Source organism: Schistocerca piceifrons, chromosome X (genome assembly GCF_021461385.2).
Source record: "Schistocerca piceifrons isolate TAMUIC-IGC-003096 chromosome X, iqSchPice1.1, whole genome shotgun sequence".
NCBI classification, from domain to species: domain Eukaryota; kingdom Metazoa; phylum Arthropoda; class Insecta; order Orthoptera; family Acrididae; genus Schistocerca; species Schistocerca piceifrons.
This window is the reverse complement of record NC_060149.1, coordinates 785,622,011-785,649,683: the sequence shown is the minus strand read 5'-3', so window position 1 is coordinate 785,649,683 and position 27,673 is coordinate 785,622,011. Positions and strand designations below refer to the sequence as shown.

The following is a 27,673-nucleotide window of genomic DNA, read 5'->3' as shown; positions in this document are numbered from 1 at the left end:
GAGCCATAAAGACGAGTTATGCAACTGTAGTAACGGACATTAAGGGTTGGATACACTTTCTTACGAAAAGAGGTCGTACAACTAAATTACATATGCGGAAAACATTAATGAAGACTTCTGTTAATATACAATTGGACAAATGGTGCCTCCATGGGAGTTTACTACTTGTATACATTTGTGAATATTTGAACAGATGCAAGGATTAGCACCCCAGTAAAGACTTCGTGAACTGTAGTAAGGATTTCCAGTGAAATTGTGCGATTTTATAAAGAGAAAGACGAACTCAATCTTTTATCGTACAAAGCCTATTCTACTGCTGTAAAGTTATTAACCTGTGATCTTTTTAGATAATTTACCGAAAATTCTTAATTATATTTTACGAGACTCTAGCCAATCGATCACTCAAACACATGGTCAGAAGTTGCATAAGCTAAAACAATCTGGGTACCACCCCACTAAGAAGCAATATGCCATTACAGCAGAAGAGTTTCCCTTTGCCGAGCGGGTGGTGAACCTAACTGAAACAGAGTTCAGTATGCAAGAAATGGAGCTATTGAATAAAGCTTTAAAGTATTGCAATCATCTGAGGCTAATGAAAAGGACACTACAGCCTTAGTTGCAGATTTGAAAATCGCTCTTGATGCCACTCCATGTGGTAAGGCCAACAAGGTAAAAGTAAAGCATAGACAAAGTGAATTAACCCAAAAGGCTAGTCAGACTGGACCTAAAAATAAAGAATATCTTGTACTTACGTAATACCATGAATGATAAGCTAAGATTGGATGATGCAATGTTAATTTGTGCTGATAAGGGTAATACTTCAGTTGTTCTTCATAAAGAAGACTACTTAGCTAAAACACTGTCCTTTTTTGAAGACAATAACATTCAATAAATAGATGTTGACACGACTGAGTCATATGCTTAAGAGTTAAAAACTTGTCTCAAGGCCTTCCCTAATATTGTAGGCCCTAATATTGTAGGCCCTAATATTGTAGGCCCTAATATTGTAGGCCCTAATATTGTAGGCCCTAATATTGTAGGCCCTAATATTGTAGGCCCTAATATTGTAGGCCCTAATATTGTAGGCCCTAATATTGTAGGCCCTAATATTGTAGGCCCTAATATTGTAGGCCCTAATGTTGTTGCAGAAATGAAAGTGATGAACCATAAAGCCCCTACGCTATGTGTGCAAGTGAAGACTCGTAAATCAGCCTGTCCAATTCTCCAAATTTCCAATGGGATAGGGAACACAGGAGATCCGATATTTACTACATTTGTTGAAACAAAATCGGATTTTTGAAGAAAATTTTGCAATTCATAACAGGGAAGAGGTGGTGAATTTATTGTGTGACAAATCCAACTATGTTCTGGTGTCTTTAGATATTAAAAATCTATATACAGATATCCCCATTAATGAGACTATTATCCTTATTGAAAACAGTGTCTGTAGACAGCATCAACTCACTGTAGATAAGGTCACTGAAACAATGTCACTACTGAAATAAATCACTTCATATAATTATTTTTCATTTGATAATCAGTTTTATAAGCAACACAAGGGCCTAGTCATGGGTAGCGCTCTAGCAGGTTGCATTGCAATTGTTTTTGTTAATCACTTAGAATGTGGTTGTTTTAGAAATCGCACAGACAGATCCAAGCAGATCCATATCTGTAGGCAATATGTTGATGACATTTTAACTATCTTTGATGGTTTTGTGGAAGATGTCCTGGGACTAGTTGGAGATTTTAATTCGCTACTCCCTTGGATGCCCCTCACATACAAGCTAATGGATGCCAACGAGATTCTCAGTTATTTAGATCTACAATTATAACTAGAAGGAGATTGTGCCAAATTTGTCATCTTTCGAAAACAAACAACAAACGATTCCACTATTCGTTCCTGTTCTTGTCATTCATATCGTGAGATGAGCTTTTTCATATCAGTGATTTACCTTATCGCAGATCTTCCCCTAAGTCAGTCTTCCATTGAGAAAGGATTACCTAACCTTATATATGTTAAAATGGGCAATGAATACAACCCTAATATTATAGATGATCTTTATCAACAAAAAACTAGTCCTGATGTATCTAAATTACCACTAGGTCTGTTACCCACTAATGCTAGACGTATCAAAACCCCTTTTGTAGGCACGCTGTCATATGACCTTGCAAAGCTGGGACATCACCTTCTTGTCAACAAATAAAATACATATTGGATTAATCCATAATTAACTACCTACCGAAGATGAGTATGTGGTTTCTACAAAAGACAAGTATGTGGATTTATGGGTGTATAGAATTGAGGGTGTCAACTGTGAAGCTTCATATGTGGGTCAGACTGGTAGGAAATTTCAAACAAGATTTAGTGAACATTTACTTAACGTAAAAAAAAAAAAAGACGGATTAAACAACATTCGGCTTTTGCTGAACACTTCAATCAAATCTAGTGGTCACCAGACCCAATGTTGAAAGGGGAAAAGCTAAATCTTCTAGAGGAAATGGAAATGTTAATGTTTAGGCATTCCGGTGCAGAGAATAATAGATTATTGAATGATCAATTGGTTAGTAGAAACCAGTTTTATTATGGTACCCACTATACTAACACATCAGTAGTTCTTTATTGTGAATGTGATGCTACTTTAGTCATTCCTTTATCTTCTAACTATTTTTTTGTGTGTTCTGACATATGTTTTACTTACATTTTAAATGTTATTGTTTCTGCTTATTTTATCATTATAATTGCACTAATTTAATTTTAATAATTTTACTGTTTACCTAATTTATTGTTTCCTACATCCATAATTTAGCGATGCAACCTCTTTTCTTAAATATGTTGGTTAACCAATGCCATCTACCCTTAATGTCTCTTACTGTGGTTGTGTAATATTGTATTTATGGCTGTGTTTGTGTGGCTGGCTGTGAGGTCTGTGACTTACCTTGTGTCCTCAATTGCATTATCTTTACATTTTGTCTGCTGTATGCAATGCTCCATGCTGTGTATGGCGGAATGCTGTTGGCCCCGTATTGTGTAAGCTCTTTTCAGTATTTTATTTGGTTTGGCTTAGTTCCTCCTTCCAGCAGATATTGTTGTTCCACTTCCATTTTATTCCCAGTTTCAGGTCCTTATGTTTTTATTTGCCTTATGATGATAGGACAATGTTTCTGTGTAATTTTTAATCTTATTGTCTTATGCTGGCATTAAAGGGTGGATGTTGGCTCATCACATTACTTTTTATGTAAGCTCAGTTAACGTTAGTTGTAGAGTTAGCTACAGAGCCTGGAACTTTGCCTTAGTTTTTTTATTTTTCAACGATGCGTTTCGCCTTATTTGGGCATCTTCAGGTTATCTTTTCTAAATGGACGCGAGAGGCACCAAGATCTGCATAACGTGTTCTCGTTCACAGGAGCGAGTAACAGAGTAAGATGAGCCCCCGTCTTACTCTGTTATTTGTTCCTGTGAACGGGAACGCATTATGCAGATCTTGGCGCCTCTCACGTCCATCTAGAAAAGATAACCTGAAGATGCCGAAATAAGGCAAAACACGTCGTTGAAAAATAAAAGACTAAAATTGCAACCAAGACTGTATTTAACCAATACTGTTAAGCACTGGTTTGCTGTATGCCACATATGAATTGGAAGAATTTCAAAAGAACTGAAACTGTTCAGCATTAATGTAATTAGTACTTCATATGCTTATTTAGTAATTGCAATTAGTGACTGTTTTATAAGGTGGTATGGACTATTATAAAAATAAAATATTACATTTTATATAGAACAACTATGTAATGTTTTTCTCATGATAGCCAAGAGTATTTTATTAATTGTGACATTTCCAACCTTGAAAGTTAACATACTACAAAAAGCGTTCTCTTCATTTGTAAACAAAAACTTGCACAATTTAAGCATGCTGAAATGGCTCGCACATGAAAGGCATGCTTCAACCCTACTACAGTCCCAGAGCTGTGGTGTCAAGAACTGACAACAGAATCCGGTGGGAAATTCCAAACATCCTAATAAAGTTCAGAGCTACTTTTTGGCCCTACCTTTGCTGTTGTGTAAACCCATTACTCCAAATCTTGAAACTTCCTGGCAGATTAAAACTGTGTGCCCGACCGAGACTCGAACTTGGGACCTTTGCCTTTCGCGGGCAAGTGCTCTACCATCTGCACTACCAAAGCACGACTCACGCCCGGTCCTCACAGCTTTACTTCTGTCAGTATCTCGTCTCCTACCCTCCAAACTTTACAGAAGCTCTCCTGCGAACCTTGCAGAACTAGCACTCCTGAGAAGAGATACCTGCAGAAGTAAAGCTGTGAGGACCGGGCGTGAGTCATGCTTCGGTAGCTCAGATGGTAGAGCACTTGCCCGCGAAAGGCAAAGGTCCCGAGTTCGAGTCTCGGTCGGGCACACAGTTTTAATCTGCCAGGAAGTTTCATATCAGCGCACACTCCGCAGCAGAGTGAAAATCTCATTCTGGACTCCAAATCATGTTTATTCTTAATGATGAAAGGAAAATATTTAAAAATATGCTATGTTTATATGACAAGTAATGATGAACATTTAAACACATCTCCAGAAAGTATAGAAGTGCTTGCCATTGAAAGCAGTGGGCCATCAGAAAATAGATTGGGTGTATGTAAAGCATGTTGGGCTGCATTGGCATCTATGCAGATGTTAAGATACCTGTCAGCTGTGTACAATCTCAGCACAAGAGGTTGTGACTGTCGCTGGCAGCCATCTTGGTCGGTATCATATTGCCACCTAAGCACCATCTCCACACTATCTCCTCATGGCCCACTATTTACATGCAGTTAAATATCCAGCACACCCAGTGCCTAACATCTCAGCGTTAATATTTACCTTAATAACACACCTCTTCATAAATGAAATGATAACTTTTGTTACTCACTACATGGTTACTAATGAGTAGATCATTAATATATTGCATTAATTATGCTTAAAAATGTATTTATGGGACCAAATGAAGGTAACAGCATGGCTCATGTGTGTCCTTACTAGCCCAAGTACAATATATTTATAAGAAGGGGTTAAAGGGGTTAGTTCACATAAGTGACACGATTTTTATCAGAGGTTGCATCCCTTCCTATTGGGAGTGTTGACATCCATTGCATTTCAGGGGATGGAAAGCCAATCTGGGAACGTATCACACTATGTAAAGACTCTGTCATACTCTATCAGTAAGTATTAGGTGATTTTAGTTGCTTGTCATGCAAACCACAGCAAAGTGAATATGAAAATCTCTCTTCACCACCTCTGTAACTGCAACAAAAGAGCACATTGAACATAGGCATTTATTTTTTTTAAACAGAACTGCAGGCAAATGCAACAGTACAAAGAAAAACAAGGTAATAAATGGCATACCAGCTCTTCATCCCTGAAACGAGGAAGACAGGAAACTGATTGGAGCATTGTAGCAGTAGGCAGCACAACACAGAGCAAGAGCCTGTTCAGTGGTAGTCCATAAGGGTATAGAACAGTAACTAGTGAACCTAGTATAGAAATCGCTATGGTGGAACTGCTACATCTACGAGGGTAGGTGCTTGATAAGAAATAAGACACGGGTAAAGAACAAAAAGGATTTCCTATGGCTGCGGTAGAGAGATTTAATAAAAATGGAAAACTCTTCTCAATAATAAAATAATATAACTTCTCAATAATAAAATAACTTCTCAGACACTGGAACACATTGTGAATAAATGTAGTGGGATGTGAAGACTACGCCACTGATTAATCCCTAATGATGGAGGTTGACTGTTTGGCGTAGTTGGCCAAGAGGTATGTATTGGGATATCGCTGGGAGGTTGTAGTTCACTCTGTAGTGGCTTCTGACTGACGAGCTGCTAAGAGCTGATGGGTGAATTGGCTCAGAGTTCTGGTGAACCAAACTGCTGATGTGTTGACTTGCACTGCCCTCTGTAGCTGGGGTGCAGAGAGATTTGTGCCAATCCAGCTCCACACACATGACATGGTGGAGGAAATAGGTCCCTGACACAGAAGTCCCCTGGTGGCACTTGTCATGCCATCAGTCATCTTTGTTGTGATTGACGAGTCTGGGGAGGCAATGCCTTGTACATGTGCAAACCATTATGCTCCATTGTCTGAGGGGTTGCCAATCCTTTTAGGCAAATGGTGGGGACATGGCAAGTACGAGCAGAGAAGGCTTCCTAAATTCTATCTCTCTGCTAACACAGTGTCAGAATGTTTTGCAGTCCGCAAGGAAAGTCACAACAGGACTATCGAAATAAAAGATTATTGCGAATGGCTGGGTTACATCCTGTTCGCCAACTGGTGAACTAGAGCTTCGTAAGTGAGAGTTGCTGGTGTAAGTGGTCTAAAACATTCTTAGTTAAGGCAGTAGAATGCTCCAAGCAACACGACTGCAGTGCGTAAGGAAGCTTGAAATTTGGGGCATACCTAGACCGTGATGGGGCAATGGCTTCGCCCTCTTCAGCTTTCCTCTTACAGCGTGAGCTTTCTCTCTTGATGATTCTCCACATATGGCACTCAAGGGCGGCACAGTATTTCCCTGATAGGACTTTAATCTATCAGTGTTCCAGCACTGGACAGGTGGCCAGCTGTATTTCAGCATTGACAGGAGACATTAAACATATAATCTTATACTGCCATTCCTAACATGGAGAGAATTTTTCTTTCCCTTTTTAATCGACAGGTTTCGCAACAATACCCAGTCACTTGGCCTATATGGGGATAGTGCTGCTACTTTATTGACCTTTTGTATCTGTTTGGAATTTGTTTTGAAATTGTTCCATTGAATTTTTTTCCAAATCATTTTAAGTTGATGTGCCAAATGTTTTACTTCTGTTGGGTCAGCATCCCAAAGGTAGTGCATCTGTTTCAAAAGGTCAACCCGTAGGACGGCCGTACACTACCTTATAACATGTATGCCCTGTTGACTCATGGATTCTGCTATTTTAAGCTCACATAATAGGATACCATTCAGACAATCATCCTATCGATGTGTTCAACATAGCTATTATCTGTGAGATGGAAGGGGGTGGCTACCCACTTTGTGATTCTTAACAGTTACACACTTGAACAAAAAATGTGGTCATAAAATTTGTTAACAAAATTGTACAATAAATTGCAGGGAACCGTCAAAGTTGCAGTATTAATTTCCATTATTACTTGATTAGTTTCAAGCCTAAGCTTATTATCAAATCATCCAAGAAGCTATGCAATATCATACATTATGATAGCCGCATTGTCCACCCCCGGTAGTGGAGTGGTCAGCGCGTCGGACTATCAGTCCTACAGGCCCGGGTTTGATTCCCGGCTGGGTCGGAGATTTTCTCTGCTCAGGGACTGGGTGTTGTGTTGTCCTAATCATCATCATTTCATCCCCATCGACACGCAAGTCGCCAAAGTGGCATCAAATCGGAAGACTTGCACCAGGCGAATGGTTTACCCGACGGGAGGCCCTTGTCACATGACATTTCATTGCCACATTAATGTTTATTGTAGTTAAACACATCTTTAGTGTAAGAAAGTACAGGCTGGAATTTCATTCATCTAATTTAATGAAGTTAACCTGTACTGCTTTAACTACAGTGCACATTCATGTGGCTGGTGTAATGTACATGGTTGCATAGCTTATTGGATGATGTTCTAATGAGCTTAAGCTTGAAACTAGTCTTCAAGTAATAAAGGAAATCAATATTGCAACTTTGACGGTTCTCTGCAGTTTATTGCATAATTTGATTAACCAGAATACTTGCTGAATTATGCCTTCCAGAATTCTGGAGGTTAGTAGCATGTAAAATTTGTTCACTATTCCACCTATATGGCATCAGGGTTCCCAAACGGTAGTACCAAGTGATACACAAATGCTTTCATCAGTCTCTGTCATCATAGTGTCAATGACCACTAGTGCAAGGCACTGGGAAAAGTGGCCAATAATTGACAGGCTATATTTGTTTTCTTCCTGTGTCAGAGAAAGGGCCCCAGGATATCCAGAGCGATGATTTCAAAAAGTCTAGAAGCTTCGGGCTAAGTCAGTAATGAAATTCGCAGCCATGTATATTGCGCCCACTGCTCACGCTGCAAGCACATGCATATGTATCTTTCTACATTCTGCTGTAAATTGCGTCGCCAATAGCATATAGCAATTTGAGCATTTGTGGCCCTTTTGTTGCTTCATCAAGCATGGATGCTATCATGGCATTGGGTAATAAGAATTTGGAGAAATTTGGACATTACTAACTTTCCCTTTGTATACTTAGGAGTGGTTGCTTGTCATCCTAGAGCTTTGGAATTCCCAACAACAGCTGCTGTGCCAGACTGCCCTTCCTGTGGCTGGGTGGTGCCCATGGGGAGAGCCCCTGATTGGAGTGGGTGGTATCAGGGCGGATGCTTTGCGTATGAAACATATTGAGCTCCAAAAACCTGGTCTTTCTTTTATGGCCCTCTCTTTGGTTGGTAATGGATCATTTAATGCTGCTTCTAACAACCCTGTGGCCTTCCCTTCCCTGACTATACCCTGGTAGGAGGGCTAGGCTCACGGGCTTGGGATGAAACATGTTCCCCACCACCTGGTCTGTACTAGGATGGACGGGGATATGTTCATTGCCACCAAGCCATTATTTTTTGTGGAAAATATCGAAGGCAAGTTTGGCAAAGTGGAGTCTCTCAGTAAGATGTGATCAGTTTCGCTGTTGATCAGAACATCTTCTGCTGCCCAGGTTACAGTCCTTTGTGCTTATGACAATCGTGGCGACATCCTGGTGTCCATTACTCATCACCAGTTTTTGAAAATGGTTCGGGGAGACTTTTCATAGGGACCTCATCCTTTAAAACTGATGAGGAACTCCGGTCCAGTCTGTAATGATGGGGCATTCATATTGTTCAACATGTGCAGGAAGGTCATAAGGACAATTGCGCTGATACTGGCACATTTATTTTGGGGTTTGAGGGAGCTACCTTCCCAGAGAAGGTCAAGGCTATGTGTTACTTGTGTGACGTGAGTCATACCATCTGCCAACCATGGGATGTTTTCAGTGCTTTCTGTACAACGAACCCTCTCTGCGGTGAATGTGGACACTCACTTCGTGAGGGGAACCCATAAGTCCCCCACCCTTGTGTGTTAATTGTCAAGATTGTCACTCTCTGCACTCGCCAGATTGCTTGGTTTATAAGAAGGAAAAGAAGATACTCCTAAGATACAGGAGTATAAGTCTCTTGATCGTTTATCCTACACTGAGGCTCATCAAAAATATGACGGACTTCACCCTGTGTCAGTAACATTTAACTTTGCCCCTGTTATGTCCTCTCCCCCTCCTCCCTCCTTACTCCAGTCGCAGCCCTCTCCTCTCTCACTTCCCTATGCTTCCCATGCTCGTCCCTCTGGGTGCCGCTCTCCCTCCCCAGCTGGAGAATCGGCCCCTTTCTTCAGTTTCCACTTGTGTTGGGGCTCTCTCCTGATACCCCTCCCTCCTGCATCTCCCAAGTTGCGTCTAACAAAGTTAGCCTTGGGACAAAAACAGTCTGTGTTCCCCAAGGTTGCCCACTTTCAGTTCTGGATCTTGAAGAAGCCTGCCCTGCCCCCCCCCCCCCCCCCCCCTCATCCTATGAAAGAGGAAAAAGAGAAGAAACACAAGTTGCAAGACAAGACTCTCCTGGTGCCCTTGGAGGAGCCATGTCCATCCTCACAACCTGAGTCTGACCTCTTATTGTCATCCTATCGTCATTTGTGACAGATGGTGACCCAGCAGTGTGATTGGCCCCAGCCTGTATTTGGCAGCTTGTGTCGTTCTCCAGGAATCTCATTTTACTGATGCTCACTCACCAACCCTTCATAGGTTCTGTGCTTTGTCAGAACCAGGTCGGCCCTTTGAGGAGTTCTGGTGGTGGTTGCATGTTGGTTCATACAGATGCTGTTAGTACATGGATCTCCTTTCATACCACATTGGGAGCAGTTGCCGTCTGGGTCCACTTGGACTCTGCGGTCATGAATTACAATGTCTGTCTCCCACCTGACAGGCCACTTACACCTGCTGCCCTAACTGCCCTCCTTCAGCAGCTCCCTCTCCCTCCCTCCTCCTTGGGAATTTTAATGCCTATCACCCTTCATGGGGCAGTGCTTTCTGGTCTAGTCAGGGGCTCTTCCTTGACTTCTTGACCAGTTCCATGTGGACAATAACCTGAGCCTTCCTGATGATGGTTCCCCTACTCATTTTAGTGCCACATATGGCACTTTCTCTGCCATTGATGTTTCATTCACTTCCCCTCCCCTTTTGCTTACTTACACTGGTTGTCACATGTCGACCTCTGTGATACTGACTCCTTCCCATTGATTCTCTTGTTCACTTCCCCGCTTCCTGATGGCTAGATTACTCCACGGGGTTTTCCGTCATGCTGATTGGCCTCTATATACTTCCCAGTTCGTGTTTACACCTTCTTTATCAAGTTGTATTGATCAAGTCGTTCGTGATGCGTCTGACGAGATATGTCACACTGCCGGCATTGCCATTCCCCTTTTGATGGGCCTCGGACATGCCTCCATGTGGAAACTTTCACATGGTTTGTAATTATCAACCTTAAGTGGAGAGTGATTCATTTGTCATCATACTACAATCTGTCCAGATCCGGAGCTCTACCTTGATGCCCAACACATGATAGTGGTCTCCCGGTTCTGTTTCTTGGACCACTTACCCCCATTGTCCATAACCCCTGCATTTGAAACTTTACATCAAATCCCTTTTTGCTCAATCATGAGCTGACTTTTGGGGGCTATCCCTCTGCCTAATAAACTTCATGCAATCAAGTAGACTCCCATCAGGTGGCGTTCTTCTCTCTGCCTCTCCTGGTGGGAATCTACCATCCTAGGTTGACTCATGGTTTTTTTACTCCGCAGTGAGCTACTCCTGCCTCCCTTTGTAGTTGCATGTTCCCCCTCATGGTGATCCATATGTTGCTGGACTACCCCGCCTTATGGTCCTTCGCACTGAGTATGCCCTGCCACCTCCCTTGTTTCGAGTGTTGGCAGATGACCCTCACAAGGTTTACATCTGTTCTTGGTTTTCTTCATGAAAGTCGTTTGTCCTACCACGTTTAAGTCCTTGAATTTCCCTCTGGAATTTGAGTCTCTTGGTTAGCGTTGGCATTGGTTATGGAGCCCTTGGCCTTGCCTCTACAACAGCCAGCTTCTGCCCCCCCCTTTTTCCCTGTGTTTTTTTCTGGTCTTCTGTGGCGTTTTGTTTCCCCTTTCCTTGTGTCTTCTTCCCCTGGTGTTGTCTCTGTTCTGTCATGATCGTGGTATGGTGTGGGGATTGGGAAGCACCAGTACTGGTGTTAGTGCCCCAATGTGCGTCATGATTCTAAGATGACCTTGCTCTCACCCCCCCCCCTCCCCCCCCCCCCCCCCACCCCGTCCTCTTCCTTTTCTTCTTCCTGCTGCCCTAACATGCCCTTTACCTCTTTTGTTGCCAGTTTTCCCTTCCCCTTAAGTGGACTGTCCTGTTCGTCATCCCTACCTTGGTTTAAATGTTTGTTTCAAACACAGAGAACAAGATGACATTCATAACTCATCAAAAATAAATGTGAATGCATGACTGGTTGTTGTTGCAAGGTGATAGAAAATAGCCCATGTATTTTCACTGTCCTTCAAATTAAAATTTAGATGCCTTACTTATTTTAAATATTTGGTTGTCTGTAGTGTGCCAGTAGGTATTCATATTGACAGTGCTACACATGCTTATGGAGGAACCTGGAACATAAATTTTGTAGTTAAAATGTGTATATTTGTAGTGATTAACAGATTTGTAAAATATATTTTGATTTGCCCTGTCACATGCGAGTTGCTATCATCAATTCGTTAAGTCATTGTGTAGCTGAAACGAAAAGCGTTAAGTAGCCTAATATCTAAATCATTATCTTGTAACTCGTATTATTGCTGACTACTTCCAACTGCCATGGGTGTGTTTAATTCATCACACTATCCACTGATTTTTTAAAACTTGAAAACCCTACCCTCGTCTCTTGTCTTCCTTTGGGAGTTAAACTCCTGGTAAAAGAATTAAAGCTGACACCCAGTCTATCCAATAAAAACTTGTGGAAAATTTGTAAGACATTTCCAAACCGTGATTATTTGCCAGCATGGTATGGAACAAACTTTTTTGTTCTTACTGTGTGCTATTTGAAATGGGTGCTAAAGGTTTTGAATGTTGAAAGTGAGGGGGGGGGGGGGGGGGGGGGGGGGGGGTTAGGTGAAGAGTGCCTTCATAATTTCCTTTCGAAAGCTAGAAAGAATGAACATTCCATTTCCCACATCACAGCAGGTGATAATATGGTCAGCAAGTTACCGTAAAAATTAACAAAGCTCGCTGGCCGGAGTGGCCGTGCAGTTCTGGGCACTACAGTCTGGAACCGGGCGACCGCTACGGTCGCAGGTTCGAATCCTGCCTCGGGCATGGATGTGTGTGATGTCCTTAGGTTAGTTAGGTTTAATTAGTTCTAAGTTCTAGGCGACTGATGACCTTAGAAGTTAAGTCGCATAGTGCTCAGAGCCATTTGAACCATTTAACAAAGCTCTTTCAGAAGCATCGCACCTGGCAGCTTTGAAACACACCGAGAAGTTGGATTGAAACAGAAGTACACTGATCAGCCAGAATATTATGACCACCAACCTATTATTGATATAAACCCATCCAAGCAATAACAACGTTACCTGGTGAGGAATGACTGCTAGTCAGATGCAAGCCGGGTGCATATAGTATCAGTTAGCATGCTGTCCATGTGTAGAATGGGGAAGGTGCATGATCTATGTGAGTTTGACCAAGGGCAGATTGTGATGACTCAGAGGCTCGTCACAATCATTTCAGAAACTGCACGACTTGTTGGGTACTCAAGGAGTGCGGTGATGTCTTCAACACGTGGAGAAACCAAGGTGAAATACCGTCCAGATATTGTGGTTTGGGCAGCCACCCCTCATTACAGATGTCAGATGTCGTGGGCTGGACAGACTGGTAAAACAGGATGGGCTGCGAACTGTGGTGAAACTAACATCAGACTTTAATGCAGGGCAGAGTACAAGTGTGTCTGTACACTGAACACATTCTAATGCTGGGCCTGTGTATCAGACAAGCCATGCATGTGCTAATGTTAACACAATGACATCGACAATCGATGTCTGAAATGGGCATGTGACCATCAGCACTGGATGTTGGTGCAGTGGCAAAGCACTGCATGGTCTGATGAATCCCAATATCTTGTTCATCATGGCAATAGGAGGGCTCGAATCTGTCGTATTCTAGGGGAATAGCTTCTTGACACCTGTTTCATGTGATGGAGACAAACAGGCTGCAGCTCCATTATGCTCCGGGGAACATTGACATGGGCATCCATGGGTGCAGTGGAGCTCGTGCAGGGCACCATGACGATGAAGTAGTATCATACACCGGTTGCAAACCACATACACTGCTTCATGACGATCGTGTTTCCCGATGGCAGTAGCATTTTTCAACAAGATAATGTGCCACGTCACAAGTTCCAATTGATGTGCTGGCAACCTGACTCACCAGATCTGAACCCAAACAAACACATCTGGGATGTGATTGAATGTGGCATCAAAGCTCATGGCCCGTCTTCCCAGAATTAGCGGGAATTAGGTGACTTGTGTGTGCAGATGTGGTGCCAACTCCCTGCAGCAACCTACCAAGGCCTCATAGCTCCCATGCCATGAAGCATCACCGCTGTTGTCCATTCCAAAGGTGGGCAGATGGGCTATTAGGTAGGTGGTAATGATGTTCTGGCTGATCAGTGTATAATTATGACTTATTTCAACTATTTGCTTTTTAGTACATCAGGAGTCAGCTCTTAAAGGTCATGAAGATTATATAGCTTTGTGCTATCTTAGTAGAAGCATGTAATTAATTTACTTTTACAATCTTTCTATTTTACAGGTTTTTGTTTTTAAGATTCTTTTTTCTTCCTTCAAAATTTGCAATTCTCAGCCTACCCTACAAAAAATGCTGTTAATGCTAAATGAGGTTAATAGTTGGCAAATTTTGTTTTTCATCGAACATCCGTGTGTACTTCTTTAAGACCAGATGCAACAGATGCTGTTCCGACTCACTGAATGTGACAGCTTTCCCTGAAACTGCTGTCTAAGGGGTGATGTGATTGTGTACACATCTGATGGGAAAGAACCTCTGTTATATCTTCTGCAGAATTTTTCTCTCATGGAGTTTCTCTATTCACTGATTGGTTCATGCATACTGACCAGTAGTGTTCCGTGGGGTATTGTAACATTTCTTACACTAAAATTATCCAGGCATATGGGGACACTAACTCTCCCATTCCTAAACTCAGCACTGCAAAGTCCTAACGTTACATGGACTTAAAGTCCATCCAAAACTTCATTCTGTCTTGAGTGGGTCAACCCAAAATGAAGTTCTATTAGGGCTAGGTTTTGCTCATCACCCAGAGAATTTTTCTGGTGCCACCTTTTATTGTTATAGGGTTGGTTGCATTTAACGCCAAGATACGCTGTGTGTTGTAATCTCGGGGAATGGTGCCTTTCCCAAGGGTACGGATGCCTGGAAGGTGCTGTCACCACCAAAGTGGTGGCTACTCCACCGAATTTGATAGTAAATGACCGGTAGTCAATCAGTCCCTGGAACTGGCAAGGAAAATCATTTTCAAAGATGACCTCAAAATATTGACATCACTTGTTCAAAACTTCCATTTCATACCCAAATATTTTCCCATCAAACACCAATTCAACATAACAGACTACCAGCGGTTTAATTATCTCAGTTCCTACACCACTAATATGGCAGCATGGTGGCTTCAGCACCTGCTCATAACCAAGAGGCAGGAAAATTAAACTCGTGTGTGTGAACCTTTGGCTGCCAGAATTTGGACCAGTCTCCCTCGCACAGTGCCAGTCGCTCTCACACTTGACACATTTTGTACCCCAGAGAAAATGATAGGGTTTCTTATTCGGTCTGCATGAAAGATGTGGTTATACCAAAAACAGGCCTGACTATCAAAAAGTTAAGATCAGTAAAACCAGAGCAAAACTAAACAGGTTGATCCTGTAGGGGAATGATCTGTGCTGCTATAGGGGCGCATTGACAACAAATAGAACCGGACATTAGACATTGAGATGGTGACAACAGGTGGTGACATGGGACAGAACTGTGGGGTAGCACTCTGCTGCCGGCAGGAACTTGGCATGGCCAGTGGTAGCAGTGACAGGTGCAGGAGTGCTTATGGCCAGCATGTGTGCTGGCACCGGACAACCATCATCAGGATGTGTTTGGTGGTGAGGATAAATCTGGTGTATTTATTTGCTATAAAGTTCACATAGAACTTTGTAATGTGGGCGGCTACAGCTATGAACTGAAGGCAGCTGTAATTGGTGATTTCTTTGTCATAACCAGTTTTGTTGCATTAAAGTAGCATTCTCCGGTGGACTACATAAGAAGGAAAGGATCCCATGTAATACATACGATCAAAATACTATAAGAATCTTTCTAAAATTTCTAAAAAAAATTAAATTTTTTCAAGACTTTTTTAAGCAAGATTTTCAAAAATGTTCTTACTTATCCTTTTTAATATATGTAAACAGGCAAAAAAAATCAAAATTAAAATGTACTAACAACAGTGTCACATTAGTGCACTAAGAGGCCCCCAATGTTCGTAGTCAAAAATCAAACCCCTGAAGGGCAGGTGTTATCAGGATAAAGAAAACTGTACATCAGGGCAAATAGTGCTGTGGCGCACTATGAGAAGAAAACCATATACAAGTACAGTGAGTGAAAAATAAAAATATTGATAAGGAAAGATCAAAATTGGGGCTTCCAGCGAGGTAAATAACCAACAGCCCACATCCTCCATCACTTTCTCACACCCTCCCCCTTATGCCGGCCGCGGTGGTCTCGCGGTTCTAGGCGCGCAGTCCGGAACCGCGCGACTGCTACGGTCGCAGGTTCGAATCCTGCCTCGGGCATGGATGTGTGTGATGTCCTTAGGTTAGTTAGGTTTAAGTAGTTCTAAGTTCTAGGGGACTGATGACCACAGCTGTTAAGTCCTATAGTGCTCAGAGCCATTTGAACCCTCCCCCTTACTCACCCTCACGCCATTATGAATGAATGTCAAGACCCTAAGACTGATTGAGTGACAAGCCAATTAGTGTATCCATGCGGAATCCACGAAATGGAGGACACTAAATTAAAACCACAACATACTGACATAGGTACTGACAAGTTGTTGATTTTTTATTATTCTTTTTTTGTGTCAGGCAGTCTATATCAAATGAAAGAACTCCTAACATGACAGAAATTTATGATAATAAGAGAGTAAAGGACTAAGATAAGCCAGTTGGGGTGGCTGAGGGGTTCTGGGTGCTACAGTCTGGAACCGTGCGACGGCTACGGTCACAGGTTTGAATCCTGCCTCTGGCATGGATGTGTGTGATGTCCTTAGGTTAGTTTGGTTTAAGTAGTTCTAAGTTCTAGGGGACTGATGACCTTAGAAGTGAAGTCCCATAGTGCTCAGAGCCATTTGAACCGTTTGACTAAGATAACTTGAAGTAACATAAAACGGGAGTGTATAAATACCCTGTGGTGGTTGCAAAGGTACAGCACGGTAGGTGGTAAGATGTGTACTAACACAGAAAGATGACCTACAATGGGAGGCATTAGTGAGTGATGGTAAAACCATCATGTAAGGTAAACACAGCAGGATTTTTGAATACAGGGAGCATCCTTGCAGTGAAAGAAGTATCCAAAGATAAAATAATAAAAAAATTAAAGATAACAATTGCTCATTCAAGGAAACGTAAATATAATTATTGAAACAGTAACACACATAAAAATTAATCGTATCACAAAGTAGATGAGATTAAAATACACTTTTATGACAAAGTTATTCAAAATACTACAGTGCCTTAGTTCCATTTGATTCTTCAGGTTGTGCAATGGGAGGGTGTTCTTACAGCACATGATTTCCAGCTCCTCAAGGAAGTTGAGAATTAAACCTTTTTCTTGGCAGTGTGAAATAGATAAATTGTAGAATAGGTTACTGACCGTATGTTCCGTTTCATGAAGTTTTGCCTGAAGATGCTGTTTTAATGCAGTGAAACCGGTGTGACAATAAAGAAATCACCAATTACAGCTGTCTTGCAGTTAATTTTACTTCCATTCATTATCACTGTAAAGGGATACCGACTGTGCACCTAGGAAAGTCGCCATCTGTTTTGAGGTGGCCGCTGTGGCCAAAGTCCTGAGTAGAACATAGGAGAGCAGGAGAGAAGTGTGTTAGCAGATTGGAAGCCAGAAGTTAAGAGAGCAAATTGTCTCTGCCACAGCCCTCGGCTACTCGCTCCCAGGACCCCACATGATTCTTCCCTACACTCCTATCTGTCGAAGTGTGTGACCGATGCTCTACTAAGGCATCCTTCTGTCCGCAGTCCACAGACATGAGAATCATACTTAGGCCACATGCTGGAGCTATTGGCAGGCTGTGAGTGATCTTTACCGCAGCCAATTGAAAACAGAAGATTTAAGATAAAAATCATAAAATATTTCATCCCTACTCCCTCCAGATGGGTGGCTCATTCACAGTATAGCATGAGAACAAAAACAGCATTATCTTTTTGGGCTTACAAATCTCCAGAAAAAGCCATAAACAACTTTTTTTATGTTTACAGAAAACAAACCGTCACCGATTTGTGAATCAGTAGCACATTCTGCCACCCAAATCAGCATAAGATGATGTATTTTAGGTCCTATTGAACTATCAGCATAAATTTCCATTAGAATATGTTATGCAGCAAAAAGAACTTAATATCGTTATATCTACAGCTTCAAACAACGGATACATGCATTCAGTGACAGATAAATTATCACAAAAAATTAAGTTCACAGACAACAAAACTTCGGCTTTTTTAGGATGCTTATGATTAGACCTCGGATTTTAGGTAAAAAACTATTTTGTTCCTCTTTAAATAAAGGCAATAAAAGTAGTACATACACAAATTATGTCAGTTTACGAGCGAAAATGCTAGTTTTATAGCACCTAAAAATTAATAGCACCTAATTTCAGGTTAGTATCTGATTGTACCCAAATTTTAAAAGTCCAATTGAGTAAAATTTTTTATGATATAACATTATTCTCGTGGTCTTAACAGCTAAGAATTGCACAAATATTTTATCGAAAATTGTACTTTTATAGCACCTAAAATACCTAATTTCATGTTAGAACCCGACTGCATCTAATTTTTAAAAATTCAGTCAAATAAAATTTGTATGATGAGAGGACTACTCTTCTGGTCTTCCCGGCCACTAAGAAAACAGTAGTCGAATGATAACTGGTTTGTTTGTATGTGTGAACGTCAATCATTAGTCAGATGACGACAGTATACGCCAGGCTGTTCCAACCTACCCTGCTCCACAGAGCGTTGTCGCATGCTGTGAACCGTCAAATGGGCCGATAGGGCACGGAGGACCTTGTGATCTACCTCCAGTGCCTTCCTGCCCTGTCGGAACAGCCTGTTTTAAAACACCTGCACTGTCTATATTCAGTGGGTCAGTGTGCTGCTTGGATGTGGTTAAATATTTCATAACGAGTGTATTTGTGGAAAGTGGAGCATGTCGAAAGTAGCCAGCTCCAAATCATCTCTGATTCACCAGTGGTTACAAGAATTTCCTGATTTTTCTACAGATGGCAGAGTTATTCACTGCAATGTGTGCAACAAAGGCAAAAGTAAAATGTTAACCTTTTATCTGCTACACCCCCTCAGAGAACAGTGGTGCCACTGTTTTTCCTGAGTTAACTTGGACCAGACACATGTGAATATGTGAATGCAAAAATATTAGCCGGCCAGAGTGACCGAGTGGTTCTAGGCGCTTAAGTCTGGAACCGCGCGACCGCTACGGTCGCAGCTTCGAATCCTGCCTCGGGCATGGATGTTAGTTAGGTTTAAGTAGTTCTAAGTTCTAGGGGTCTGATTACCTCAGATGTTAAGTCCCACAGTGCTCAGAGCCATTTGAATCATTTGCAAAAATATTGTTTCTACACCCTTAATGTATGTTAATTTTGCTAAGTAGGTCTTGTACATAAGTTCTTCCACAAAGTATTTCTCATTTCTTTTTGTTTGTAGGTACGTTCTGAACAGAGCTCACATTTAAGTCAGTATGTTGCAGGTATTAAACACCAGAAATTTTTTTTAAAATAAATCAAACTTGAACAAATGTTTGTGACTAAACCAACTGCAACAAACAGAAACCAATTTAGTCGTGAACTGTGTGGAGCCATCATTGCAGCAAACATAGCATTCAATGCAGTTGAAAATAGCCAATTCAGAAGTTTTCTGGAGAAATACTGTCACTGCAGCATTCCATCAGAATCCACACTGAGAAAGAACTATTTACATACTTTATGTGAAAATACATTGAAAAGGATAAGGGAAGATATAGGCGAATCATACATGTGGGGTCTCTGTCAATGAGACAACTGACAGACAATGTCGATATATGGCTAATTTAATTGTTGGAAAGTTAGATCCTGACACTCACTCTGTACCTCATCTGATCTGTAGCAAGCAGCTAAAAAAGACTAACCAGGAAACAATTGCTCACTTTGCTAATAAAGCCCTCAAATTACTTTTCCCCAACAGTCTAGATGAAAATAAAGTACTTGTAATGTACACTGATGCAGCCGCATAAATGATAGCTACTGTTCAATTGTTGAAAGTATTTTACCCAACCTTGCTCCATATGACACGTCTTGCCCATGCCATGAATCATGTAGCTGAGACAAAAGTCTCGAATTTCCACATGTAAACAAGCTAGTTTTAACAATCAAAATGGTTTTTTATTAAAGCACCTTCAAGAATCCAGTTATTTTGAGAGGAACTTTCCAACATACCACTTCCACCAGAACCCAGACATACTTGCTGGGGAATGTGGCTAGAGGCCGTGGAATATTACAGCGAGCATTTGAAAGACATTAAGAACATTGTTCTTAAATTTGGGAGAAGGCAGTGAGCATTACTTCAGCTCAAGATCTCATAAAGGACTCAACAATTTCCAACAACATTGCATACATAAAACCTCATTATTCATTTTTAGTCCCTATTATTAAAGCTCTAGTGTGTTCAGGGAAACCAGTGTGCACACATCTGCGATCACTAGGAGAGGTGACAGAAAAAAATCAGCTTGGACGCAGGTTGTATTGGTATGAGAGTTTGTGAGAAACTAAAGACACAGGACTGACCACCCTCTGCATAGTGTCTGGAACCTAATCATGTTAAACAGAACATGAGTGTGCGGTTCCATTGCGCTTAATACCATCATTTAAATATGCTCCGGTGACATCTGTTGACATAGAACACTCATTCTCACCATATAAGATGCTATTAACGGACAAGAGATGCAGTTTCTCAACGGAAAACCTGGAGAAAATGTTAGTTATTTACCGTGACTGGAATTATGGGCATGGACATTAATATAATGTGGATTTTTGTCAATCTATTTATCTTTCTAGACAATAAAATATCAGATTTTGGTCACCTGTTATCTAATTTTTATAACCTATTTTTGTAAGTGATAGAACCTATTTTAGGTACCTAATTTAAGATTTTTAGAACCTAAAAGTCCAAACAGGCTGGCATATGCTGTCGTCATCTGACTCACAATTGGAGTTCATGCGTGCAAACAAACCACTTATCATTCACTTGCTGTTTTCCAAGTAGCCAGGAAGGCCAGAAGAGTAGTTTTAGTTATACAAATTTTATTTGACTAGATTTTTAAAAATTGGATACAACCAGGTTTGCCCCCTGCGGGTCCAGGAGTTTGAATAGGCCTGAGGTATTCCTGCCTGTCGTAAGAGGCGACTAAAAGGAGTCTCACATGATTCAGCCTTTATGTGATGGTCCCCTGTAGGGTTTGCCCCTATATTTCAAAATTTTCCCGGACAGCGAGTCAGTTTGGAAAAAGTGCCTTACATGGTGCATCGTGTCCATTGTGTGCCGAGACCTTTCACATCCTACATCGACGTGGATCTGCACTTCTGCTCATTCTCCAGCTGTTGAATGAGGTCACTCTCCATGCACTGTGTGGTATCTTTTTTTGCGCTAATGATGGTAATGGACTTGTTTGCACCTGATATCCAGCACGGTAGCCAGTCCGTTGTGGTGGGGCCGCTATGTACCCTGTTGGTTGTAGCCCCCTGACCACACAGGGGTAGCTCTGCTGATGCCTGCGCCATTAACTCCCCACGTATGCCAAGGGGTAGATGCCCATCCCCCTGGGTCATCGGGACTCCCGGCAATGGCCATCCTGCCAGGTAGCCTTTGCTGTGGCTGGGTGGTGCCTGTGGGGATGGCCCCTGGTCGGAGTGTGTGGCATCAGGGAGGATGACACGCCGTGAAGCGTAGTACGTCATCTCTTGCTGGTGGTCAATCAGCAGCAGTCTCTAAGCATTCACGGGGTCAATTCAATGCACAGAAGTATGACCCCAAATTGTTCCCCTCCCTGGCCACACCATGGGAGGAACGTCAGGCTAAGGATGGCAGTGGCTCTTATTTGCCCCGGTACCTTGTGTAATTGAGAGCTGATGGGGAATCTTTCATGACGTTAAAGCCTCAGTTTTTTGTTGAACATTTAGAGGACAAGTTTGGGGAGGTAGAGGGATTGTCCAAAATGAGATCTGGGTCAGTCTTGATCAAAACAGCATCCTCTGCCCAGTCACAGGCGTTACTCACTTGTGACAAGTTGGGGGATGTTTCTCTATCTATCACGACCCATGAGAGCTTAAATATGGTCCAGGGTATCATGTTTCACAGGGACCTTCTTTTGCAGTCTGACGATGAGCTGTGTGCCAATTCAGAACAACGAGGTATACATTTCGTTCGGCGTGTCCACTGGGGTCTGAGGGATAATCAGTTTGCCACTGGTGCCTTCATATTGGCCTTCGAGGGCGATACATTACATGAGGAGGTCAGGGTGAGGGTCTGCTGCTGTGATGTAAAGCCCTATATCCCTCCCCCAATGCGGTGCTTTAAATGCTGGAAGTTCGGCCATATGTCTTCACGCTGCACTTCCAGCGTCACATGTGGAGCTTGCAGACACTTATCCCAATACTCCATGTGCCCCACCACCCATCTGTGTCAACTGCGGAGAGCACCATTCGCCTTGCTCGCCAGACTGCAGGATTCTCCAGAAAGAAAGGAAAATCATGGAGTACAAGACTCCGGACCAACTAACCTACACTGAGGCTAAGAGGAAATTTGAAGCCTACATCCTGTATGCATGACATCGTCTTATGCTGCCACTACAACAATTTTAGCACCATCAGCTCCGCCAGCACCAGTCACCTCTCAGAGACAGAAGACTGAACCTGCCCCCTTGATGGTGGAGGGCACTTCCCTCCCTGTTGCTCCTGCATCACCTACTTCAGGAGAAACACCCCCCTCCCCCAACGATCTGAGACGTCCGTCCCCACTTCTAAGCCGGAGAAGCGTACAACTTCTTCGGGGCTCCTCTCACTAGGAACGGGTCGCTTGGGTCACTCCCTTCCCAGGTTTCTGCTAGTGGGAAACATGACACCTGCCAGTGGCTGAAGCGCCCAAAAGCAGCTGGTTTTAGGGCTTCACACTCGTCCTCAGTCCCAGAAACTGAATCAGAAAGTCCTCCCAGCCAGGAAAACCCTAGGATCGGCGAGAGAAATCCAAAACGAAGATCCTCAAGACCAAGGGAATTGCGGTGGTACCCACACAACCTCTGCCTACAAGCTCTAGCCGGCCGGTGTGGCCATGCGGTTCTAGGCGCTTCAGTCTGGAACCGCGTGACCACTACGGTCGCAGGTTCGAATCCTGCCTCGGGCATGGATGTGTGTGATGTCCTTAGGTTAGTTAGGTTTAAGTAGTTCAAAGTTCTTGGGGACTGATGACCACAGATGTTAAGTGCCATAGTGCTCAGAGCCATTTGAACCATTTTGAACCTACAAGCTCTGCATCTGAGGATGAGGTGGAAATTCTGGCATCTGCTGAGGACCTAGATCTTGCTGGGCCCTCAGACGAATGGGTATAGATTGTTCAGGTAACAAGTCGGTGACAGCAGGTGACCCTGACATGTAAACTGCCTCATTGAATGTTCCATGCCTTCCCATTCTCGCGATGATGTCATTCTCCAGTGTAATTGCAGTGATTTTTTTCCACCGCCTGGCTGTTTTACACCTGCTTTCTGAATTGCTCTCTGGGAAACCTGGTTCCCAGCAATGCGGATCCCTGCCCTCTGTGGCTATAAGGGATATTACAGGACCATAGCGACTATAATCGAGAGTCATGTGGAGTTTGCGTTTATGTCCTAAACTCAATCTGTAGTGAAACTGTGCCCCTTCAAACCCCTCTTGAAGCTGTGGCTGTCAGAATAAGGATGACACAGGAAATAACTGTCTGCAACGTATATCTTCCACCAGATGGCGCAGTACCCCTGACTGTATTAGCTGCAATGATTGATCAACTCCCTAAACCTTTCCTACTTTTGGGAACTTGTAACGCCCATAACCCCTTGTGGGATGGCACTGTGATTACTGACCGAGGCAGAGATGTCAAAACGTTGCTGTCTCAGTTCGACCTCTGTCTCTTAAATACTGGGGCCACCACACATTTCAGTGTTGCTCATGGTAGCTACTCAGCCATTGATTTAGCAGTTTGCAGCCCAGGACTTCTCCCATCTGTCCACTAGAGAGCACATGATGACCTGTGTGGTATTGACCACTTCACCATCTTCCTTTCAGTGCCCTGGCATCAGGCCCACAGATGCCTGCCTAGATGGGCTTTAAACAAGGTGGACTGGGAAACTTTCACCTCTGCTGTCACCGTTGAATCTCCCCCCATGTGGGCTCTTTAGGGTGCCCCGGTGAAAGGCAGTCCCTTGGTGGTCGCCGGAAGTTGCTGATGCAATTAAGGAATGTGAGCGAGCTCTACAGCAGCTTAAGCAGCACCCTTCCATTCAACACCTCATAGCCTTTAAACGGCTCCGTGTCCGCGTTGGCCAACTTATCAAACTTCAGAGTAGGAATGTTTGGAGAGATACGTCTTGACCATTGGGTGCCTTACGTCACCTTCCCAGGTTTGGGTGAAGATCAAATGTGTTTTCGGGTACCAGACACCAACAGGTGTTTCTGGTGTTTACATAAATTGCATGTTATCTACCAACGCAAACACAATTGCTGAGCACTGTGTTTGAGTCTCTTTGTCGAGAATTACCCGTAGCCTTCTGCACTCTGAAACGTTGGCTGGAAGGGAAAGTCCTCTCATTCACTACACGCCACAGTGAATCCTATAATGCCCCATTTACAGAGTGAGATCTCCTCAGTGCCCTTGCACATTGCCCTGACACAGCTCCTGGGCCAGATTGGATCCACAGTCAGATGATTAAACATCTCTCATCTGACTACAAGTGACATCTTCTCGTCATCTTCAACCGCATGCTTTTTGTTGTTTTTGTTGGTTTCTTCCGCCCAGTCCTGTTGTCTCACAACATCTGGTGAATTTCGGGATGTGCTGTGACAACAGGGATGTGTAGTTGTTGTAATTATGTAGGTGTTAGCTACTAACTAATGCTAAGTACTGATGTCCAACTTAATGGCGTGGAGGAATTGCACCACACCAGTCCCGTGTGTTCTCCAATAAAATACTTCAAGGAAAGAGAACATATTATTAGAACATTTATTTTTCCCCCTCAGTCAGTTGATAATGGACACTGAATAGTGTTGGATTGTGCATGTATTTAGTCTTTTGTGTTTTTTAAGTGTTTTCTGAGCATTAAGGCATGTCTGAGACTGTCTCCCAAGGAACTGAGGTTACTACTGCAGGACAGCTTAGTATCACATCGTGTGTCAATTTTAGATTGGCTTTGTGGTTTTGTAAGTGAAAAGCTTGAACTTTGGTCCTTGTTGGAGTTGCTGTAAGATTGTTGTGTGTCTCACATATTATTTTGTTGGGCTGCCTAGTAGAAAGAGATTTGTGCTGTTCGTTTAATTATTTCTGTTTTTCTCCTATTACAGTTGCTAGTACTAAAATACGTTCAGAACAAAGACGTATTCATGAGATACCACAAAGCACATCTCACAAGACGTTTAATATTAGATACATCAGCAGACTCTGAAAAAGAAGAAAATATGGTGGAATGGTGAGAGAATGAAATAAATCTGAATTCTAGATTACTGTTCATGTTATTCTAAAACAGTAATTACAAAGCCAAATTATTTCAGGCTTCGAGAAGTTGGAATGCCTGCAGATTATGTAAACAAATTAGCGAGAATGTTTCAAGACATAAAAGTCAGTGAAGATTTAAATCAACAATTTAAGGAACAGTACAGGAATACTAGAGGTAGCATAGCAGGTAAGATACTGCACATGGATAAAATGCTTTTAATAAGTTCCATTGTTCATCATAAACAATTCTGTCACTGTAATTACAGACATCATTACTTGTTCTTGGGTATAGTTGCACATAAATTGCTCCAAAAGTATTTTGTATGCTCACAGGGCAGAGAAACAGTTGATATTTTTTATTGAATTTCGAAACTGCTGTTTTGTGATTTCCAGATAAAATCCAAAATAACACCTACTGTCTAAGACATTTATTTAGCATCTTGGCTTTGTTGTGAGGGTGAGTCAACTGAAAACAGTAAAACTGTCAACAAAAAAAGGGAGGGACGCGAAAGGTGACAGTAGCCTGCTCTCAGCAGTGTACTATACATTCATTAGGTAGCTGCATTGTCCAGATGCACAAACACCAACACTGGAGTATTGTAAAAGGTAACTGCTGCACTAGCAACTTGCAGCACTGACAAACAACATTCTGTTACTTGATCTCTGCATACTGAAGGTAGGAACTTTGTTGAAATTCATAACAGAATAATGATGTGTCATTGTCACTGCAGTGTGTATATAGTTAAGTCATAAGTTCGAGACATTTGTTCAGGATTAGAGATGTTTTGTGTTAGTGTCCAGCAATCGCAGCCACCATTGAAACCAATCTTGATGATGGGGAAATTGGTGACACTGGATGATGTTGCAACAACAGTAAACATTATTCATAGTTCAGTGCACTACATTCTACACAGTGTGCTCCAATTTAGCAAAGTGTCTGAGAGATGGGTGCCTTTGCAACTGACTTATGAACTGCAATGTTGAAATATTTAGTGGCGAGAAGTATTCATTTGACTCATCCTTATATATAATATTACACAGAACACAGTGAAGTATGAAAGCTTTAAATGTGAAAAGATTTAATAAGTGAAACTCATCTCAGATAATGTAAATGTATGAGAAAGTCTAATTTTTATTTGCATTGAAGATAGTCTCAGCTCATCCCAGTCTTTGTTACCCTGATTTCATATAGATATACAGGGTATATCATAATTAATGGCATAAATGAATACAGTTGAAAGTACTTGATGTTGTTGTGGTCTTCAGTCCAGAGACTGGTTTGATGCAGCTCTCCATGCTACTGTATCCTGTGCAAGCTTCACCTCAGAGTAACTACTGCAACTTATATCCTTTGGAATTTGCTTAGTGTATTCAACTCGTGGTCTCCCTCTACGATTTTTACCCTCCATGTTTCCCTCCTATACTAAGTTGATGATCCCTCGATGCCTCAGAATGTGTCCTACCAACCAATCCCTTCTTTTAGTCAGGTTTTTTCACAGATTCCTCTTCTCCCCAATTCTATTTAGTACCTCCTCATTAGTTACTCGATCTATCCATCTAACCTTCAGCATTCTTCTGTACCACAACATTTCAAAAGCACCTATTCCCTTCTTGTCTAAACTATTAATGCCAATGTGTCACTTCCATACACTGCCACACTCCATACAAATACTTTCAGAAAAACTCCCCGACACCTAAATCTGTCCTCAGTGTTAACAAATTTCCCTTCAGAATCACTTTCCTTTACATAGCCAGTCTACATTTTATATCCTCTACTTCGACCATGGTCAGTTATTTTGCTCTCCATATAGCAAAACTCGTCTACTACTTTAAGTGTCTCATTTCCTAATCAAATTCTCTCTGTGTCACCTGATTTAATTCGATTACATTTCATTATCCCTGTTTCGTTTTTGTTGATGTTCATCTTATATCCTCTTCAAAGACACCGTCCATTCCATTCAACTGCTCTTCAAGGTCGTTTGGTGTCTCTGACAGAATTACAATGTCGTCAGCAAACCTTTTTGTTTCAGCTCCATGGATTTTAATTCCTACTCCAAATTTTTCTTTTGTTTCCTTTGCTGCTTGCTCAATATACAGATTCCCCCCAGGGGGCTCGCCACTCTTTGGAGGGTTTGTGCTTAGCTACCACGGGGCCCCAGCCTTTGCAGCATTTTTTCCCTTGTGTGTTGCATGTCTATCCTCTTGCTAATCTTTTTCCCCTCCCTTGGAGAGAGCATGTCTGGAGTATTATTGGGAATGTTCTGCATTCTGTCGCTGACTTAAGAACAGCCTCACCATTGTTTTTCGCTCCCTTTTCCTTTCTTCGTTTCCCTTCTCCTCTCGCTCCTCCGATTCGTCGTTTAAGGATCTTCTTTTTGCTTCTTCCTCCCTGCGCGCTCCTGAAGGCCGGCCCATGTGTCTGCTGCGTAACAGGTGGCTGGGTAACAGGTAATTCCCAGCCCCGG

At 42.3% G+C, this 27,673-nt stretch overlaps 1 protein-coding gene across 3 annotated transcripts in view; it reads left to right on the top strand.

The window, feature by feature from the left end:
• Window positions 1-27,673, top strand: part of LOC124721148 (cullin-5) — a 237,388-nt gene that overhangs the window by 146,697 nt on the left and 63,018 nt on the right. For all 3 annotated transcript variants that reach the window (XR_007006279.1, XM_047245967.1, XM_047245966.1), the window contains exons 10-11: window positions 25,058-25,182; window positions 25,265-25,395. Coding sequence is in view for 2 of the 3 variants with exons in the window: in XM_047245967.1 (XP_047101923.1) it covers window positions 25,058-25,182; window positions 25,265-25,395 (256 nt within the window). In the remaining variant the exon portion in view is untranslated. The remainder of the gene's footprint in view (window positions 1-25,057; window positions 25,183-25,264; window positions 25,396-27,673) is intronic.